This window comes from Ramularia collo-cygni, assembly GCF_900074925.1.
Source record: "Ramularia collo-cygni strain URUG2 genome assembly, contig: RCC_scaffold02, whole genome shotgun sequence".
Classification (NCBI taxonomy): Eukaryota; Fungi; Ascomycota; class Dothideomycetes; order Mycosphaerellales; family Mycosphaerellaceae; genus Ramularia; species Ramularia collo-cygni.
Genome location: NW_019716256.1, coordinates 1,029,628 through 1,048,250, shown reverse-complemented (window position 1 = coordinate 1,048,250; position 18,623 = coordinate 1,029,628). Strand labels below are relative to the sequence as shown.

General features: G+C 52.4%; 8 protein-coding genes; 5 read left to right on the top strand and 3 right to left on the bottom strand.

Moving 5' to 3' along the window:
• Positions 1 to 1,426: 1,426 nt before the first annotated feature.
• On the top strand, positions 1,427 to 2,251 carry RCC_01962 (uncharacterized protein; the record flags this gene model as incomplete). XM_023767246.1 has 4 exons in its annotated part: positions 1,427 to 1,454; positions 1,507 to 1,730; positions 1,781 to 2,025; positions 2,077 to 2,251. 4 exons carry the CDS (start codon positions 1,427 to 1,429, stop codon positions 2,249 to 2,251), a joined length of 672 nt encoding a protein of 223 aa, XP_023623014.1.
• A 294-nt stretch (positions 2,252 to 2,545) lies between these two features.
• On the top strand, positions 2,546 to 3,586 carry RCC_01961 (probable dehydrogenases with different specificities (related to short-chain alcohol dehydrogenases); the record flags this gene model as incomplete). XM_023767245.1 has 5 exons in its annotated part: positions 2,546 to 2,591; positions 2,668 to 2,680; positions 2,731 to 3,241; positions 3,291 to 3,362; positions 3,464 to 3,586. The coding sequence occupies 5 exons, from the start codon at positions 2,546 to 2,548 to the stop codon at positions 3,584 to 3,586; spliced, it is 765 nt and encodes a 254-aa protein (XP_023623013.1).
• A 279-nt stretch (positions 3,587 to 3,865) lies between these two features.
• RCC_01960 (probable cytoplasmic exosomal RNA helicase SKI2, DEAD-box superfamily) lies at positions 3,866 to 7,738 on the top strand (the record flags this gene model as incomplete). Its single annotated transcript, XM_023767244.1, has 1 exon — positions 3,866 to 7,738. One exon carries the CDS (start codon positions 3,866 to 3,868, stop codon positions 7,736 to 7,738), a length of 3,873 nt encoding a protein of 1,290 aa, XP_023623012.1.
• Positions 7,739 to 8,742: 1,004 nt separating this feature from the next.
• RCC_01959 (probable nonsense-mediated mRNA decay protein (Nmd5)) lies at positions 8,743 to 12,088 on the bottom strand (the record flags this gene model as incomplete). XM_023767243.1 has 4 exons in its annotated part: positions 8,743 to 9,141; positions 9,196 to 11,780; positions 11,847 to 11,925; positions 11,999 to 12,088. 4 exons carry the CDS (start codon positions 12,086 to 12,088, stop codon positions 8,743 to 8,745), a joined length of 3,153 nt encoding a protein of 1,050 aa, XP_023623011.1.
• Positions 12,089 to 12,762: 674 nt separating this feature from the next.
• RCC_01958 (uncharacterized protein) lies at positions 12,763 to 14,883 on the bottom strand (the record flags this gene model as incomplete). Its single annotated transcript, XM_023767242.1, has 1 exon — positions 12,763 to 14,883. The coding sequence occupies one exon, from the start codon at positions 14,881 to 14,883 to the stop codon at positions 12,763 to 12,765; it is 2,121 nt and encodes a 706-aa protein (XP_023623010.1).
• Positions 14,884 to 15,099: 216 nt separating this feature from the next.
• Positions 15,100 to 16,617, top strand: RCC_01957 (uncharacterized protein; the record flags this gene model as incomplete). The annotated part of the gene is made up of 1 exon (XM_023767241.1): positions 15,100 to 16,617. One exon carries the CDS (start codon positions 15,100 to 15,102, stop codon positions 16,615 to 16,617), a length of 1,518 nt encoding a protein of 505 aa, XP_023623009.1.
• Positions 16,618 to 16,705: 88 nt separating this feature from the next.
• On the bottom strand, positions 16,706 to 16,954 carry RCC_01956 (uncharacterized protein; the record flags this gene model as incomplete). The annotated part of the gene is made up of 1 exon (XM_023767240.1): positions 16,706 to 16,954. The coding sequence occupies one exon, from the start codon at positions 16,952 to 16,954 to the stop codon at positions 16,706 to 16,708; it is 249 nt and encodes an 82-aa protein (XP_023623008.1).
• Positions 16,955 to 17,329: 375 nt separating this feature from the next.
• On the top strand, positions 17,330 to 18,550 carry RCC_01955 (related to Phosphatidylinositol transfer protein SFH5; the record flags this gene model as incomplete). XM_023767239.1 has 4 exons in its annotated part: positions 17,330 to 17,538; positions 17,597 to 17,887; positions 17,946 to 18,149; positions 18,199 to 18,550. 4 exons carry the CDS (start codon positions 17,330 to 17,332, stop codon positions 18,548 to 18,550), a joined length of 1,056 nt encoding a protein of 351 aa, XP_023623007.1.
• Positions 18,551 to 18,623: the final 73 nt, after the last annotated feature.

Genomic DNA, 18,623 nt, shown 5'->3' with positions numbered 1-18,623 from the left:
TAATATACCTATTCTATACCCTACTATATTTTTAGACGCGCTAGTTACTCTAGTAGAAAGTACCGGCAAAAAGATTATCCTAGTTAGCCCGGGTTTAACTCCTTTATTACGTTAGTATAGTAACTCTCTATAGTATATAATCTATTCTCTAGTATAATATAGCTTAGTAATTATTATAGATAATATATTACTAATATAGTACGTAGTCTATACTAATATACTAGATAAGTACCTATTAAAGATTAAATCTCTAATATCTTTACGGTTATTAACTATAAGGCTTAGTAAAGTATATATAAAAGACTTATAAAGATCGCCTTAATAAGACTACGACCTTAGTTTACCTATTTAGGCCTAGTATAGCTAGTATAGCTATATTACTATTTACTACCGTATATTACTATTACTACTTTACTATTACTATACTACTTACTATTACTATTACTAGAGCTTTTTTTTTTTTTTACTATTACTAATTACTATTACTACTCCTTTTTTGGCCGATAGTAATTACTATATTGTTACTATTACTATAGTAAATAGTAAGTGCCGCACACTGGGAGGGGCCCAAGCTTCTCCCATTGGAACCGGAATCTCGTCATCGTCACCCAAGAGCTTGCCGCGTCGCGCAAATCCCGCTCTTCGCGAAAGACGCACGTCTCCATGACGCCTGCGATGCTGCAGAAGGTGCAAGCACTAGCCCATTCTCCTCTGCGCCATCGAGGGAGGTGATATGCTGTCTTCTGCTTTTACGTGGCAGGCCACCAGCTCGAGTCGTGGCGACCAGTTGACTCGCGCATGCCGACGCGTAGAAGGTAGGGAGTATACCGTGGACTCTAAAAGGGCATGATGATGCGGAGCATGATGCAAGAGAAGCAAAGGCAAAAGTGAGGCAGAAAACAAAAGTCAGGTCAAGGTCAAGGCATGTGCTGTCTGATTAGGTAGGTACATGTTCATTTCCACCTACCCACCGTGCGGCAGAGTTCTCCAGGAAGGCAGGACCAACGCACCGGAGCGACCGTGCATAAACCGAACAATTTTCATAAAGTATCACCACGGTCCTCCATGCATGTTGATGCAGCACCAAGAGCGTAACTGATTGTCTTGGACTTTATTGGCACTGAACAGCAACAGCAACATGTTCATGACGACGATAAAGCTGTGATGCACATATACAGCTGGCCTTTCCCGACGCGACTATAATCATCTTGCCAAAAATTCTCCGCAAATTCCCAAACGGGCGAGTGGAAAAAGCCATCATCGAACCTCTCATCGACATCAGCAACACATTGAATTTGTCAGCCGGTAGCTTGGATATCCGTAGCTGGGCAGGGATGGTCCACGACAACAAGGAGCCTCCGAGAGATCGTGTGGTATAAATCTCAGCAGGAGCCCGACAACCGCAAAGATTGTAGCGAAGTCGACCATGCATATACTCGTGCTAGGAGCAACAGGTAATGTAGTCGTAAGCTGTTCACGGCTGACGATCTCTAACATTCATCCCAGGCCCATCTGGCATTGCCTTTGTTGAAGAGGCTCTCAAAGCCGGCCATGAGCTTACTATATACGCGCGGAACCCTTCCAAGCTACCAGAAGATGTGCAGCAGAACTCGCATGTCCAGGTGATTAAAGGCACCTTTGAAGACATGGATACAGCGACCCAAGCCTTGCATACTGGCGCCACAGCTTTGGTATCGTTTGCAGGGCCTGGGATGCCAGCGAAGGGAACGGTAATACATTCTGATTGTGACAGTGTGACCTGTACTGATGGATCATGCAGCCGGTATCTGAATTCTACGAGAGACTGTTCTCAATCATCAGGAACGACAACTCGACTAGTATTCGTCGCTGCCTCATCCTTGCGACCCCCTCTTTTGCAGTGCCGGAGGATGGTTCGTCGTGGAAGTGGTGGTTTGTTGTACGGCTGGTGAAAACATTCCTTGGAGATGCATATGCAGAAGTTACGGGGATTGGTAGAGTTGTGAGCGCCTTGCCGGTCGATGAGATTCAATGGACAATCTTTAGGTGGGTGCACATGACGTGTTGTTTTTATGGCTTTTGCTGACAGTAGTAAAGAGTGCCCGGTCTAACGAATAAGGGATATCTCCCTGTCCAAGCAGCAATGGTTGGTGATGGTAAAGACGGTATGCAGCTCAGTCGTAAGAGCAACGCCGTTTGGGTACTTCAAGAGTTGCAAGAAGGAAAGTGGATTGGCAAAGCACCCGTGCTGTCGAATCCTGGGTGGATGTGAGGACTTGGGTGCGGTGGAAAAGCTGAACTTACAAAGTAAAGTATTGGATAATGGCAATGACCGGTACGTTCCTGTGCGGTGGATGTAAAATGTTTCACGTATTTTCCTCTCATCATCAATGCATGCTACGCAAATGGGGCGTACCCCTCGGTGCAATGTGATCCGATTGATTGCCGAGCGCCAAAGACTATCTGCATTCGTAACAAACTGCAGCCTTTACTCAACAACATCTCTGCTGTAAGACCAAATCATTGGATAAACATACCGTAGCTTTGCGGGGACATTTCCATAGCCATGCCGATCGACAACGAGATTCCTGGAAGGCTTGCGCTGGTGACGGGTAAGAATATACATACACGTCTTTCTTTCATGGACATTCTTCACTGTTGATGTGACCATATGCTGACTGGAGTTAGGAGCGAGTGGTGGGTAGGTCTATTCCCTGACATATTAGCAGTTGCTATATTCACAACCAATAGAATCGGCGCAGCTTGCGCCCGCGACCTCTTTGCACAAGGGGCTTCTCTTGCCTTGACGTACTCTTCGAACAAAGCTTCCGTGGATATTCTAATCGAAGAGCTCAAGCCAAACGCGAACGGCCGGATTCTGTCTTCACATAAAGCCGACATGGCATCGGACGATGATCTCAAGAGGCTCTTTGACGAGATTTACTCGGAGCACGGCCAGGGTGTGGACATTCTGATCGCCAATGCTGGCCACGGCAAGCGAGTGAGTAACATCCTCGACATTGAGATCGAAGAATGGGACTACACCATCAATGTCAACCTTCGAGCGAGCTTCATCCTCACCAAGCTTGCTGTAAAGCACATGATTGAGAAGAACTGGGGTCGGATCGTGTACATCTCCTCCATCGCCGCTGGAGGAACGTCAATAAATGGTTGCCACTACTCGGCAAGCAAAGCAGGTGTTCAAGGCCTGTCAAAAAACCTGGCGTTGAAGCTTGCAAAGAATGGAATCACCTGCAATGATGTGAGGGTGCTCGCACTGAGGACTAATTTGAGGCTAATCATCTCAACAGGTCGCCCCTGCGATGATTACAGGTACAGGTATGATCCCGAATGAAGAATTCTTGAAGGGAACGCCAGGAGATGTGAGTCAAATGGAGTGTAGAGTATATTTGAAGCCTGCATACACCCGTATTGGTATTGAAAGACATTGGAGACACATGCTTACCTTCCATGCTTCGTTTAGGTGGCAGGGATTCCTGTGGGAAGGTCCGGTTCGACTCAAGAGTGCGCCAATGTGGTGACGATGCTCTGCAAGACGGGCTATATGACAGGCCAATCCATCTTGATCTCCGGAGGGCTGAAGTGAGCGAGACATAAGAGGACGGCGACCGCTGGAGATCTGATACGATCTAGCTGGAGCAAAATGTACTCTGAGTAGCCTCATCATCGCATTAAACAACTTCGAGCTGTTAGGAATTGAATGGTAGACGCCGATGGAATGAAGTGTTGTCAATAGATTGGGAAGCAAGTGAAATTGAAAGGACGCCGTTGTGTTTTTCTTGACAAGCTCGTATTCGTCTCGTATAGAAGCGACCTCAAATATCCACGTCACGAATGCGCCTCCGTTGAGAAACATCAATCAACCATGGCAGACTCGCTGCCAGCAGCGCTTGAGAGCCTCAGACTAACATCTCGAAGCTTTGATGATGATATTGATGAGCTACTGGACCAGGCAAAGCCGCGCAAACGCGTTCGACAAACTTCGGAAGAGGTCAAGACTGAGCTTGAGAAGAGGTTCTTGACGCCGTCCACTTCATTCAGTCCGGAGTGGCTAGATCGTCTGCAGCAGCGATGGGACACTCCCACCAACTACAATGAGCTTTTTGCTATTGGTCCTACCCAGACAAGAACCATTATTCGCTTCACAAGAGAAGGACTCGAAGGCCGTGTTACTGGCTACAAGGAAGTCACAGTACCTGCTAATAGTGCTACTGCAAAAAACTCAACCTCGATACTCCGAAAGCCAGCAAGTCGCGCGGACTTTGTACGAGGTGCAGCAGGGTTCTATCCATTTGCCCCTGGCGGACTTGATGCGGTGGAAGCCACAGCTGCTTACGAGGATGAATTGCTGCAGAAGAAACAGCCGAATGGTGCTGGAAAAGTTGACAAGCTCAGTCGAGTCATCAACTTTGCAGCAGAAGGCGGTTTGCTTACCGTGCCTCCAGGCTTCACCCGAGGCCTACGAATCAGCGAGAAACCTCAACAGAATGACGAAAAGGATGACGAAAAGGAAGTGGAAGATGTTCTAGAAGAAGAATCCGATCTCCCAGACGGCATGAATGGCGTGCCACTTCCCAAAGAGGATGCAGATGATGAAGACGAAGTTTCAGACCACGGTGAGGACGAGCTAGATGCACTTTTGCCTGTCGAGTTTCCCGCCCTGGCACCTCATGGACCTCTGGCTTCGGCTAGGAACAAGCATGGTGGCCGCGAACGAGCACACATGGTCGATGTCAACCGGGACATCACCAACTTCAGTGAGTTGGTGCCTGAGATGGCGCGCACCTGGCCTTTCGAGCTTGACACTTTTCAAAAAGAAGCCGTGTACCACTTGGAGAATGGCGATTCCGTTTTCGTTGCAGCGCATACTTCTGCTGGAAAGACTGTCGTCGCCGAGTATGCCATTGCGTTGGCTCAGAAGCATATGACAAAGGCCATATATACTTCGCCGATCAAAGCATTGAGCAACCAAAAGTTTAGAGACTTTAGGTTGGAGTTTGATGATGTTGGCATCCTAACTGGAGATGTCCAGATACGACCCGAAGCCAGCTGCCTGATAATGACCACCGAAATCTTGCGAAGCATGCTCTACCGCGGCGCAGATCTTATCCGTGACGTTGAATTCGTCATTTTCGACGAGGTCCATTATGTGAACGACTCGGAGCGAGGTGTCGTTTGGGAAGAGGTCATCATCATGTTACCAGAACATGTCACCTTGATCATGTTATCCGCCACTGTACCGAATACCTACGAGTTCGCATCCTGGGTGGGCAGGACGAAGCAGAAAGACATTTATGTCATCTCCACACCGAAACGTCCCGTTCCTCTCGAGCACTACCTCTGGGCTGACAAGAAGATGTTCAAAATCGTGGACTCTGCCAAGCATTTCATCGAAAAGGGCTGGAAAGATGCAAACGATGCTTTGAGTGGTCGCGATAAGCTTATAGAAGCCGAGAAGAAGGCCAAAGAGAAGGAAGACGCGGCCATTGCGGCTGGTCGCGGTGGGAGAGGCGGAGGTGCCGCAGGACGCGGACAAAATCAGCGTGGTGGTCAGCCGCGCGGAGGTGGTCCTCAACGGGGAGCGTCACAGCAGCGCGGCCGTGGACAGCCTGCAGCTCGCGGACATGGCAATATTGCTCGGACTGGCCGTGGAGGTGGACGGACTACAGCTGCCCAAGATCGCAACATTTGGGTCCACCTAGTACAGCACTTGCGTAAGGAGGATCTTCTGCCAGGCTGTATCTTTGTTTTCTCCAAGAAGAGGTGCGAGGAGAATGCAGATGCCCTGTCAACTCTGGACTATTGCACGTCAACTGAAAAGAGTGCCGTGCATATGATTTTGGAAAAGTCGCTTGCTCGATTGAAACCAGACGACCGGCAATTGCCACAAATCCGTAGAATGCGCGAGCTGCTCAGCAGGGGTATCGCAGTGCATCATGGAGGACTGCTCCCGATTGTCAAGGAGTGTGTTGAGATTCTTTTCGCAAAGACGCTTGTAAAAGTGCTGTTCGCCACCGAGACCTTTGCCATGGGACTCAATCTACCCACCCGGACAGTCGTCTTCTCTGGGTTCAGGAAGTATGACAACAAATCTTTCCGAGATTTACTCCCGGGAGAGTACACGCAGATGGCAGGCAGAGCAGGTCGAAGAGGTCTCGACTCGGTAGGGTCCGTCATCATTGTGGCGCCCGGAGCTGATGAAGCGCCACCTGCTGGCCGTCTACGGCAGATGATGCTAGGCGACCCGACCAAGCTTCGATCGCAGTTCCGTTTGACCTACAACATGATTCTCAACTTGCTGCGGGTAGAGGCACTGAAGATTGAAGAGATGATCAAGAGATCGTTCTCGGAGAACGCCACTCAAGCTTTACTTCCAGAGCACGAGAAGCAAATCAAGCTATCCGAAGCAGATTTAGCCAAAGTCACTCGCGAGGCTTGCGATATTTGCGACAAAGATATCGAGGCTTGTCAGCAAGCCAGTATTGACTACCAGCGACTGACGGCGGACCTTCACCTAGCCATGTTGGGTACCCCGGTGGGGCGTAGAATGTTCCAGCCAAAACGCATCATTGTCTTCAAGGGGAGGGATAACGTGCGGACAGCTGGAGTCCTGCTCCGTGAAGGCGCCAGCAAAGCATCTCCTCCGACAGTCCAGGTCTTGGAGGTTTTCAGCAGCAAGCCGAGAAAACGTCAAGATCCAGACTTTCTTCCATATCTTCCTCGACTTCGCCGCTTCTTTGTTCCCCTGCCGCAGACAGAAGGCGAGATTGAATTGAGGACCATCACCATTCAGTTGGATGACATCGAAGCACTTACCGCGACACATGTCGCCATGGATCTGGGTGGCGTGTTGCAGAAGGAGCCCGATGCTCTGGCTGCTGTGAAGACTGAGCTTCTTGCAACCTGTTCATCATGGACTTCTTCATCTTGGAATGAGCTGGATTACTACAAGTGGCTCAAGGATATGAATGTCCGTAACATCATGGACGCGAGAGCCAAAGCCGCCAGTACTGCCCAAGACCGAGAGTGTATCCACTGCGGCAACTTCCCCAAGCACTTTGCAATGGCTCACGATCAATGGGTCATTCGCGACAAGATTGACTCCATTCGTATGCTCATGTCAGATCAGAATCTTCAGCTTCTCCCCGACTACGAGCAACGTATCTGTGTGTTGAAAGAGCTTGGCTTCATCGACGATCATACGCGTGTCGAGCTAAAAGGCAAAGTGGCATGCGAGATCCACTCTGCCGACGAACTGGTTCTCACGGAGCTGGTGCTCGAAAACGTTTTGGCAGACTACGAGCCGGAAGAGATTGTGGCATTGCTCTCCTCGTTTGTCTTTCAAGAAAAGACGGACATAACACCCAACATGACTCCCGCTTTGGAACGCGGGATTGAGACCATTATCAAGATTTCCGAAAAGGTCAACAAGTTCCAGACTCTCCATCAAGTCATCCTAGCCTCTGACGACTCAAACGATTTCGTCAGTCGTCCACGATTTGGACTGGTCGAGGTAGTCTACGAGTGGGCTCGGGGAATGCCGTTCTCCAGAATCACAGACTTGACTGATGTGTTGGAGGGAACAATTGTCAGGGTCATCACACGCCTGGACGAAACGTGCAGGGAGGTGAAGAATGCGGCGAGAATCATTGGCGATCCGACACTCTTCACCAAGATGCAGACCTGCCAAGAGTTGATCAAGAGGGACATTTGCGCCACGGCTAGCTTGTACATGTAGAGATGAGATCTGCAGGCAGTGGTAGGCAGGGAAGGCAAAGCAGCCCGGCCGCATGAGACGATAGACCTTATGGCTGAAGGGGATAGTCGATATCTAGTAGAAATCAACTCAATCTTCAAATTCCAGATGTTGAAGTGTTTACGGTTGGATGAACTTAGACCGAACCGTCGAGGGATATTGATAGACGTTGATACACTCACGCAGCAGCAAAGAACACCCCTCCCTTACGCCTTGTGCTTGCACATGATCAACTGCTCGCCGTGGTACCTCAGTGTGGGAAATTGGGCAAAATCGGATTTCAGCTGCCCAAGTTACAACCGAAAGGTCATACTCATTCCTCACGATGATTTTCTATCCATCCATGGCTTTGCAGGGCGATGATCAGTGATCTTACCTGCTAAATTTGATGACTTCAAATCCTGCCTTCGATGAAGTGAGTGAAGTATACCGAGCACAGGTAAAGCATCCCTGTTGTCCACGCTTGCAGTGTTCCCTCTTGGCCCATTTTCGCATAGCATTCTCATTGTGTTTCGTCAGTCTGCCTGGACAGAATCTCAGCGCCGCACGCTGTTCCTCCTACCAATGAGGTTCCTACAGAGAACTGCGACTTTTATTCGTACAACTGGGTGGCCCAAACCGGGCTGCATCGTCACTTAAAGGCAAAGGTTCAAAGGTATGCGTATTCATACTCGTCACACTTTCTACCGATATCATCCCTCGTTTTTGATTCGTTCCTCCATCACATCACACTCAGTTGTAGCAGGCAGAAGTCGGGTAGGGCTTGCCATAAAAAGGGGGTATCAAATCTCTCCGCGTGATGCAAATGCATGCAGAAAGAAWCCATGAACAATATCGCCCGAACCTCCATCACCATGTGCACGTCCACGAGTCTCGTGAAGTAAGCGAGCGCTATCCTCGATATGACCCATCGCTCACGCTCACAGTCCCGCCCGCAGTGCAAATTGCCTAATTGCACCCGTTTTGTCGACAGCGTCAAATGGCCACTAAGCAGCTCCATTGGCGATCTGTGGTGCGCCAGCCTGCTGCTCCTGCTGTGCAATCTGCTGCTGGATCGTGTCGGCTTGGGCTAATGCTTCCTTGAGCACTTGCTGCTCCTCGGGTGTCAGTAGCCCGGTCAGTTGGGTGTAAAACTGAGGTTGTTCGACGCTCATCTGCTCCAAAGTCCTCTTGAACAAGCCGTACGGCTCCATAGAATCCAGAGGTGTCTCCAGCAGGCTTTCTTCCTCAAGCTCATCATCACCCTCGTCGATACCGACGGCAGCGTTGAACTTGCTTGCTTGTTGGCTGAGGAAGTCGAGATAGGCCGTGCTCTCGTCTTTGATGTCGGAACTCTCCTCGGTCTCCTCCGCCGCCCAGTCTTCGCCCTCCCACTCCTCTTCTTCCTGTTCATATATTAGCATGCTTCCACAAACAGCCACTCACCCAACACCACATACCTCATCGTCATCATCGTAATCACCACCCAGCCCAAAGTCCTCATCCCTCTGTGCCTCTTCCCGGTTCTTCAACGCGGCGGGTAGGGTCTGGAATAGACGCACAATGCCCTGAAGCAATCTAGGCCAGCCATTCTGTACGCTTTGTGGTATTTCATCAGCTCGTAGCGTAAGAAGCTGAGTGATGGCACCAATCGACAGCTTCTTGTCGTGGACACGAGTGAAGTTGTCAATGCTGCCGAACCACAAGCTGAAGAACTTGTTGGTCCATCCATTGGCTTCAAGCACTTGCAGGGAGAGCTTTGGGTTGTAGTAGATGGCGTTGATAACCATCTCCATCAGGTGTGTCCTGTACGACTTGATCTTGAGGTCTTCAGCCAAGAGGACGTTCATGGCCAGGGAGATGAACTCGGGGATGTAATTGTCGATGCCGCCCTTTACGCTGAGCATGAGAATCTCGGCAAGCTTGCAGCCACAAATGCGATCCACACCACCGACTTTGTCGTCCTTGAAGATTGTTCGAACCATGTCCACGATCGCATCGAGGTGTGCCGGACTTTGCATCAGTTGCTGCCAWCCATAGTTGACGAAGTTTTCAAGTGCAGGAAGCATGTCTTCGAGATAGAGCTCGGCGCCAGACTTGAATGTACGATGGATCAGCTCAAAGGCCTGCCACATGGTCGGAGAGATCAGCTTGGCAGCGAATGTGCAGGAATCAATAATCTCAAACACCTCATTATACAAGTCGTAAAGTTTGTGCTCAAGCGTGATGGTGATGACGGGCATGAGAATGGTCTCCAGGTGTGCGAGCACGTCGGGTGTGCTTTCGAGGGTGAGGATCAAAGTGCCAATGGTTTGCAGGACACCAAGTGCGGTAATGCTCTTGTCATCCAGGAAATCTCCGTAGTTGTCCTCACCCTCCTTGTTTGCGTTCCGCTCGATGAGTTCGCGGACAATACGGATGTATGTATCGCGCAGCTGCTCGCTAAGCGCCACAGCGAAWGGGGTGAGTTCAGCAGCAAATACCTCCACGAAATCTTCCATGACATTGGCAAGGGCATCGACATCAACCTCGTTGGCGAGCTTGAGCAATTGCTGCATGATTTGTGGGATGTTTTGCTGCATCATCGTTCGGATAGGGTCGTGGCGGATCAACGGTTGGAGCGCGAGTGCCGCCTCCACACGTACAGGCAGGGCGGAATCGGCCATGCATTCGAGGATGTTGTGATAGATGAGCGTAAGGTTGTTGGGGWCCTTGAAGTCCAGCGATTCAAACTTCTCCAGTGTGTCACAAGCACGGGCACGAAGGAATCCGTGGGGACTGCGGAACTCGGGGAATACATGTCGCACGAAGAAGTATTCCACCTGGTCTGCGATTGGACTCTTCTTTCCGAGAATCACATTTGCCAAGGTTCCAATCATTCGCAGGGCACCCTCCTTCTCGCGTGCGTTCTTCTGATCTTCCGGTGCAGCTTCGTATTTGTTGACGATCTCGTTGATAAAGTTGAGAATTTCAAATGTCTGCTTTCGGCGAGCCTTGGTGAGGGTAACGAGGAAGTTGGTCGCGGCCACATCGGGGGAAGAGACCTCCTCATAGAAGTTGAGCTTGCGATGGAGGTACTCTGCAGGCTCTTCTTCAAACTGCTCGAGGTCCTCATCCGTCTGGCAAAGTACGGGGAAGATCAGGTGCTGGATGAGGATTGGCATGTGAGGCTTGAGATGGTCCCACATCGCCTTGGGCTTCACGCACTCGTCCAGGAATCCCAAAGTTGAAGACAAGCAAGGCTTGCTCATCCACGCCTGCTTTTGGACCCACTTCTCAATCTCCGCCAGGTATCCCTTGAGTATTTCAGGAGCAAATGTCTTGATGAAGCTCTCCGCCACTGCCGAGTAGTCTTCTCCATTCCCCTTTTGCAGGCTCGCTGGGTTGCCGTACCTCACAAACAGACGGTTCAGGTTGACATATGCCCACTTCTTACACTTCCACCAATGGTTAATTTCCCGCTCTTCCAGATCCTCCATCATCGAGTTTTCCGGCGCTTCCTTGGCGACAATCCGCAAAAACAGCGTGCACCAGTCCACCATGCTCTGGTGGGACCGCAACTGCATGGGCAGCTCAAAGTAGATTGCATGTTTGTACGCCTTGAGCACCTGCCTCAGCATCTCCCCTGCCTCCAAGCTGCTCTCATTCACCAAGCTATTGCCAATGCTGAGCAGCTGCGGGAAAGTGACCTCCACAATCTTGTCAAAGTCCTGACGCTGGTCGCCCAGTTTGTAGCGGTAGGTCCGGCATATTCCCAGCAGGCATTGCAAGCCCGCAAAGACATGCGGTAAGTCCTGGGCATTGAGCAGCTTTATGGTGACATCGACAAAGTCTGGCCACTGCTTGGGGAAATCGACGTGCAAGATCTTTTGCAGTGCAACGACCAGCTGCGGTCTGACGTTGGACTGTGCGGAATTCGCGAGGACGGGGACTAAGCGCGCGCGGACCGCGGCCTTTTCGTTGTCGGAGATGGCGTTGCTCGAGGTGGAGACGCCGTCGCTCCTCGCCCAGCCCTTGTTGACGCGGTTCTTGAAGTAAATGGCGGCTGCGAAATGTGTCAGTGCTGTGCCAACGTAAAGGCATGTCCTGGATTGGGGTTGGAGTCACGCACTCGACAGTCGTAGTCCTGCATCCTGCTCGGCCTCGAGAATGTTCAAGAGGGCATCGAGGAAGCCCGGTGTGTCTTCCGCCTGTGCGGAACACAACATGTCAGTTCCTCAACTTGAATCCACTTGGACGGATATCCCCTCCGCAATCTCTTACCGCCTTGAGATCAAGCTCTGCCTGCCGGCGAACGTCCGCATTTGCATCAAGCGTGGCTTGAATGCGGCTCCTCAGACCGGCAGCATCCATGGTGAAGAGTGCTCAGCCAGTGCCGCGCTAGGTAGGAATGGTGATGCCAGACTCGTGGATGATCGACTGGCGCACGGTGTTGATAGCTAGCTATTAGAAGATCACGGTTAGAAACAGTGTCCAAAGCAAAAATTTCCGGGAATGAAGTTGTCTGAGAGGACCAGGATCAAAGTTTAGGTCAGAGATACAAAGCCAAACGCCAAGATTGGATTAGGGCGGTGGGATGGACGACGATTGATTGCATTTGCAAGTTGGATCGAGTGAAAGATGCCGCATAACTGGAAGAAAGCTGTTGCAAGTGCATGCTCTTGTCACTCGTGCGCTGCAAGCAAGGGTTGCTCAAAGATGACACCGAGCACACATGTTACATACGTTACCTTACATCAAGAGGCGGCCTTTTCACGCGAACTACACCGAGGAATATGCACATGGACGACTCGTGTGTAGACACTCCATTTGTAGAGCTATCTACCCCCCCTTCCACCCTCCCCCCTTCCACCCTCCCCTCCCCTCCACTCGGAGCCACTGCTTCCCTTCCACCAAAAACAGGTAGCAGTCGATAGACCACCACCAGAAACAGTATTGATGTTTACCATTTCAAATCGCAACCTGTACGCCAAGGTTCAGTAGCAGTCGATTGACCACCACAAGTGACGGCTGTGCAAAATGTTTGCTCAGCCTGCGCCTACACCACCGGAGATGGATTCATCCTCGTCGCTGTCAGACGAGGATCCATCACCAAACACCTCGACAAGCCTCAAAGTGAATGGCTTAGAAGGCTCCTTCACTCTCCGCGCCCGCTCCTCGGCGGCCTGGGCCTGGGCCTCGGGTGTCTTGTGCGCCTGCGCTGCCTTGGCGTTCTCCTTTGCGAAGCCGTTCCGCGATGCCTTCGACGGTGGTGAGGTGGTCGCTTCACCGCCGCCGACCTCGACGTCCATGCCTTCCGTACCGCCGGCGAGGGCGAGAATTTTGGCCATGTTGTTGCCAACTTGACGCTTGTCATTCTGTGCCTTGATCTGCTCGGTGTGTATGCGCTGGCGCTCAAGCGCTTCCATGCGCTCGCTGTCTGCAAAGACACGATTCTTGAATGCATCTGTGCCCTGCTTCAAATAGACGACGAAGCGTGGCTCTTCACTGGTCTTGTAGCCGTAGTCTGGCTTCGCGTTGGGATCCAGTGCACGACTCTTATCAAATGGGAGCGCAGATCCGACCGGAGGCAGCGATGACGGTGTTGTTCYCCACTCTCTGGGCTGGGTTTTGTATTCTATCGGGTCCATGTCGATTGTGCGGGTTCTGACCCACCTGTCGACAAAGTCCCTACCCGAGTAGCCTTTCGTTATCGCAGCCTCGATGATGCACGCTCTCAGTGGCGTGTGCATCTTGTGGCAGTTCTCAAGATAGCAGTCACTCGGGTGACTGCACACCGCTATCTTGCATGGCCAGCCTTCTTTCACGCATGGACCACATGGGACATTATGGTCGCACGACTTCTTGAGAGCTGTGCATTGCGCACACACGATGATGTTCTGGTTTTGCTCCCACCACTGGTTGGCGCTATTGTGGCGAAGCTTAGGATCCGTCGACACAGCATCTTGGTAGTAAGTCTCGGTGATGTGACCAAACAATGGCAGGTTGTGCTGGTCGGTAACGAACTGCTCCAACTCTTCTGATGTTGTTGGGATCTCAGGATCSGTCACGGTGATCGAGAGATCGCGATCGTTGGCGGCGACATACGCCATTCGCTGGAATCTACCAGGCGGCGTCATGGTCGATTGGCCTCGGGTGGATGTGGTGTGGGCACCTCGACCAGAGCGGCCACCTCGCTGAGCCTTGGCATCGCGGGCAGCCTTCTTCTCCTCTTCGGCGCGGGCAGCGTTGGCAGCTGTAGTGGCATCAAAGCTGTCGAACCTGCTGGGAGCGGCCTGTTGAGTGGCGGCGCCCCGGGCACCTCCACGACTGCCCAAGCCTCCGCGACTGCTGGGGGTCTGCTGGGAACGCGGTGCAGTATGTTGCTGCTGCTGCTGCAGTTGCTGCTGCTTTTGCGACGGTTTGCTGGCTGGTGGAGGCACAGGAACCTGTGACCCGCTGTCCTCACCGCGAGTGTCGGAACGACCACGAGGCGCAGCAACGCGCCGTGAAGCGGCAGGCAGACGATACTGAGACTCATTCATGACACGCGCTGTGCTTCGTGGATGAAGTTGACTCTGCTGCTGCCAGGCGTTGGTTCCAACGCTCTGTGGTTGCTGTGGGCCCTGCTCAAACATGTTTGGGTATTGGCGATGACAGCCGCCTCGGGTGCTTAAGCTCTGCGATTCGTCCTTCGGTTGGCCGTGCTTGGCTTGAAGCTGATGCGGAGACGGAGGCTRTGTGAACTTGGTCGGAGGCTGCTGAGACTCGGGCTGGCGCTGCGATTTCCTGCCACGCGAAGTTCCTGTGTTCTGTGGTGGTGAGGAATTGCCCATGCTGGTTTGAGACACCTTACGCTTCATGCGGTTGAAGTCTTGAGCCATCTCACGCTTCATGGGTTCGAGATCGGCTTCAAAATTGGTCTCTAACTGGGCGACTGGGCCGACCGGCCGGGCCACTTCTTCGACCCATGTGCGTTGATCGACGTCGACGATGCGCCATCCATGGTGATCAAAGTTCCAGCCGTACCAGATGTCGCGAGCCTCATCGCGGCGCCACTCTCCGTCGCGATGGCGTTCGGGGTACTGGCTGCCTTGCCTGTTGTTCTGTGGGGTGTTGTTGTAGTTCTGTCGTTGTCCATTTTCTCGTTGGTGTGAGAATCTGCCCATGGTATTCTTTGCCGGCTGCGAATGCGTGGCGAGAATCTTGGTGATGATGGTGAAGCTCAAAAGGCATTTGCAGAAATCAAAACAAAAGGCATCCCATAACAAATTCGCCACCGCCAAGACTTTTCGTTGGAGTCGCCAGGTAACTACTCGACGCCGGATGCTCGACGCGTGCGGAAACATCATCTTCACCTTCACCACAGATAGCATACGAGCATCATGGCAGAAGAAAATCACCAAGATCGCCGTCCTACTCGACAGCATGATGGTGGTAACGACGACAAAACCCGACAGAACCCACAGAACCAACAAGACCAACAAGACATCATCAAGGTAGAGCCCGCCGAAGATGACCTGGCTGACGGCGGCAGCGAGCCCTCCGATCGACCGAGTCAGCGCGACCGGACTCGAATGCAAGATGGCAATGATGACCGCGAAGGCAGGTTACCAACCCATGGCGGTGGAAGCTTCGACGGCAGGCACTTTGAGAACGGCTTTCAACCGTGCAACAACTGCGTGCCGAAGGGAAAGCCTGGCAGGTGTAGTGGCAATGGCTTTCCGTTCAGTCGAACGAATCCCTGCGATGAATGCAGCCGTTCAAAGGACAAGAATGGCAATCCGCTAGAATGCGGTGCCCTCAAGGGCGCACGCAAACAAGGCTTGGTCAACGGTGTCTTTGATCCGAGAGACCGCCAGCCGAACGGGCGAGGACGCGGGCGCGGGCGCGGGCGCGGGCATCACTACTCACAGCCCATACATGCCTCACAGCCCGCACATGCCTCACAGCCCGCACATGCCCCATGGCCCGCACATGCCCCATGGGCCGCACATGCCCCATGGGCCGCACATGCCTCACAGCCTGCACATGGCCCACAGCCTGCACATCCCGAAATGCCCGCGCAGCCTCCTGGAGGCGTTTCTGAGGAGAGGATGCAGGCCATGCTGGACAAGCAAGCCTTTCATCTCAAGTTCGCAGAGCAGGAGCGCAGGCTCGCAGAGCAGGAGCGCAAGCTCGCAGAGGATGAGCGCAAGCTCGCAGAGCGGGAGCGCAGGCTGGCAGAGCAGGAGCATAAGCGCAACATGGAGATCGAATTAGATCGCCTCCGAGCAGATCAAGATCGCCAGCAGTCTCAACGCGAACTAGAGTTTGGTCAGAGGATGGCCCCATATTCGGCTGGGATGACTTCCAGGAAACGTGCTCGCTCCCCTGAGCAAGACGACCGACAGCAGATGCACATCAAGCCCAATTTCGCCGCGAATGATCCGAGGATTCGTGCCGCACAGAGCATGGGACCAAACAGTCCAACCATCGGGAGCCGTGGTAGTAGTCGCGGTCAACGTGCACCGCCGTCCTYCTACCCGAACGATCCTTCTTTTGGTCGTCGGGCACCGCCATCGATGGGACCAAACGATCCTTCTTTTGGACCCAATCAGTCCATGCTGCCACCGAGTTTCGATGAAGCCGAGGAACTGTTCAACATGAAACCATCCGTATCACCACCACCACCATTTGCACAGAATGCTCCGCCCACCTCAGGCGGCAACCCTACCACGCATGGAGATCCTCCACCATCAGAGAATGTTCACGGACAGTCTTTTGGCGACGCTCGCGGCGGCACAGGTTCCCGCGGCACAGGTTCTCGTGGTGGCCTTGGTTCTCGTGGTGGCCGTGGAAATTCTCGTGGCCCTGGCAATGGGGCAGGTCGCGGCTCCGGCGGCGGCGCGAAAAGGCAGTAGGTGCCTCCAGGCAACATTGGTAGTCTGTTCCACACGAATGGATACCCGAAAAAGAGGTGCTGATCAAACACTCTGATTGACACCCAAGCTAAGCGTGCTGGCTGCCTAAAGCTGGTACTTGGTAGTGGCTTCGGCTGCTCGACAACAGGAGGCTGGCCTTGCAAGGTTGGTTCATTGATGGTGGCTGCGGCTGCTGCTTGAAAGCGTGCTGCATAAAGCTGGTACTCCGTGGTGGCTTCAGCTGCTCGACAATACTGATGGTGGCTGCGGCTGCTACATGCCGACCGCTGACTCCGTTCTGAGTGGAGCTGGCGCGAACGGTAATGGCTGCGGCCATTATTGTTGTTGTGGGTGGCGCATCTTGGAGAGATGCCGGCTGCTTGCTACGGACAGGGTGTGGCGGAAAAGAAGAGTACGGGAGGGATGTAGACAGATATATCTCCCCAAATTGAACATGCCAAAAGAACTTTCCCAACTGACTGTAAAATGTGGCGGTGAAAATGATATTTCTTACGACGCATGGCTTCGAGGCCATAAGGTGAAGTTGACTGTGAGGTGTCTTGATCGGATCGCGAAGGCGGAAGGTTGGCCGAGGATCTGCGAAGCTTGTTCCGCGCGTCTTCTTTCTGCCGACCAGACAAATGACATATCATCATCCCATCTTTCCATTGTTTGATACTGTATTGAGCGGGACAGCTCGAGCTCCGCGACGATGAGTACGGCGCCGCCCAGTGACGACCAATCAAACGTAGCTGAGGCTACCGCAACGAAGATCGATGCCGAGAAGAGCGACTGGTCCAATCTCCCCAAAACTCATCCTCTTCACCATTTCGGGATCGCTTTAGGAGGTACGGAAGGCATTCTTGCAGGCACAGACTACAATGAGATGTACGGTGTGGAGCTTGTGCCCGGCACGGAGGAGTAAGTATGAGCATGAGACTATGTGCAACACAACACGAGAATGCTAACAGCCTTCTAGCAAACCAGCACCGCACACCACTCTTCTCATCTTGCAGAAGTTTCTTCGGGCAAACACAGGCGATCTGGACCAAGCAAAATCCCAGCTGAGCGCAGCTCTCAAATGGAGGAAAGAGTACCAGCCTCTCAAGGCTGTGGACGAGGCGTTTGATGGAGAGAAGTTCCGTGGACTGGGCTACATTTCGAAGGTGAAGGCAGCTACCGAAACGAAAAACGAGGAGGACGTCGTTGCATACAACATCTACGGTGCTGCAGCCAAGGACAGCAAAAAGGTTTTTGGCGACACGGATGCGTGAGTATTGCCCTGTCACAGTGCTTGCAGAATCCAGAGTGCTGACATCGATCAAAAGCTTCGTCCGCTGGCGTGTAGCTCAGATGGAACTCACTCTCGCACAGCTCAACCTCAATAATGCTGAACAGACCATTCCCGATTATGGAAAGGGACCGGATCCTTACACTGCGATCAATGTGCACGACTACATGTCCGTCTCTTTCTTTCGACAGCCGGCCGAAATCAAAGCATCAAGCAGCAAGCTCATTGATCTGTTCCAGAGGTACGCTGATGCTGCTCTATTCGCCAACTCTGACTGACAAAATCGTAAGATACTACCCCGAGACCGTCTCGTACAAATACTTTGTCAATGTCCCAATCGTCATGCAGTGGATGATGGGAGCCATGAAAGCCCTCATGTCAAAGGACAGCATACAGCGGATGACATGGATGACCTATGGCAACCAGCTGCATACCTATTTGGGAAGCGATGTTCCCAAAGAGTACGGGGGCACGGGCCTTCCTCTGGAAGGGAACGCTATCACGCCGAGATATGCACCTGTGGGGGCTGCTGTTGAGGCGACCTCCACGAACCAGACTGACGCCACGCACGCAACGCCGCCAGAGGTCACAACAGCGTCCACTGCCAAGAGGGCCGGTGAGCCGCCAATAACGGCTGAGTAGAGCACGCGGATTGCCCATGTTTTGCGCCCTATACCCAATGCTACTGCGCTGATTGATGCTGATATAGCCAGCT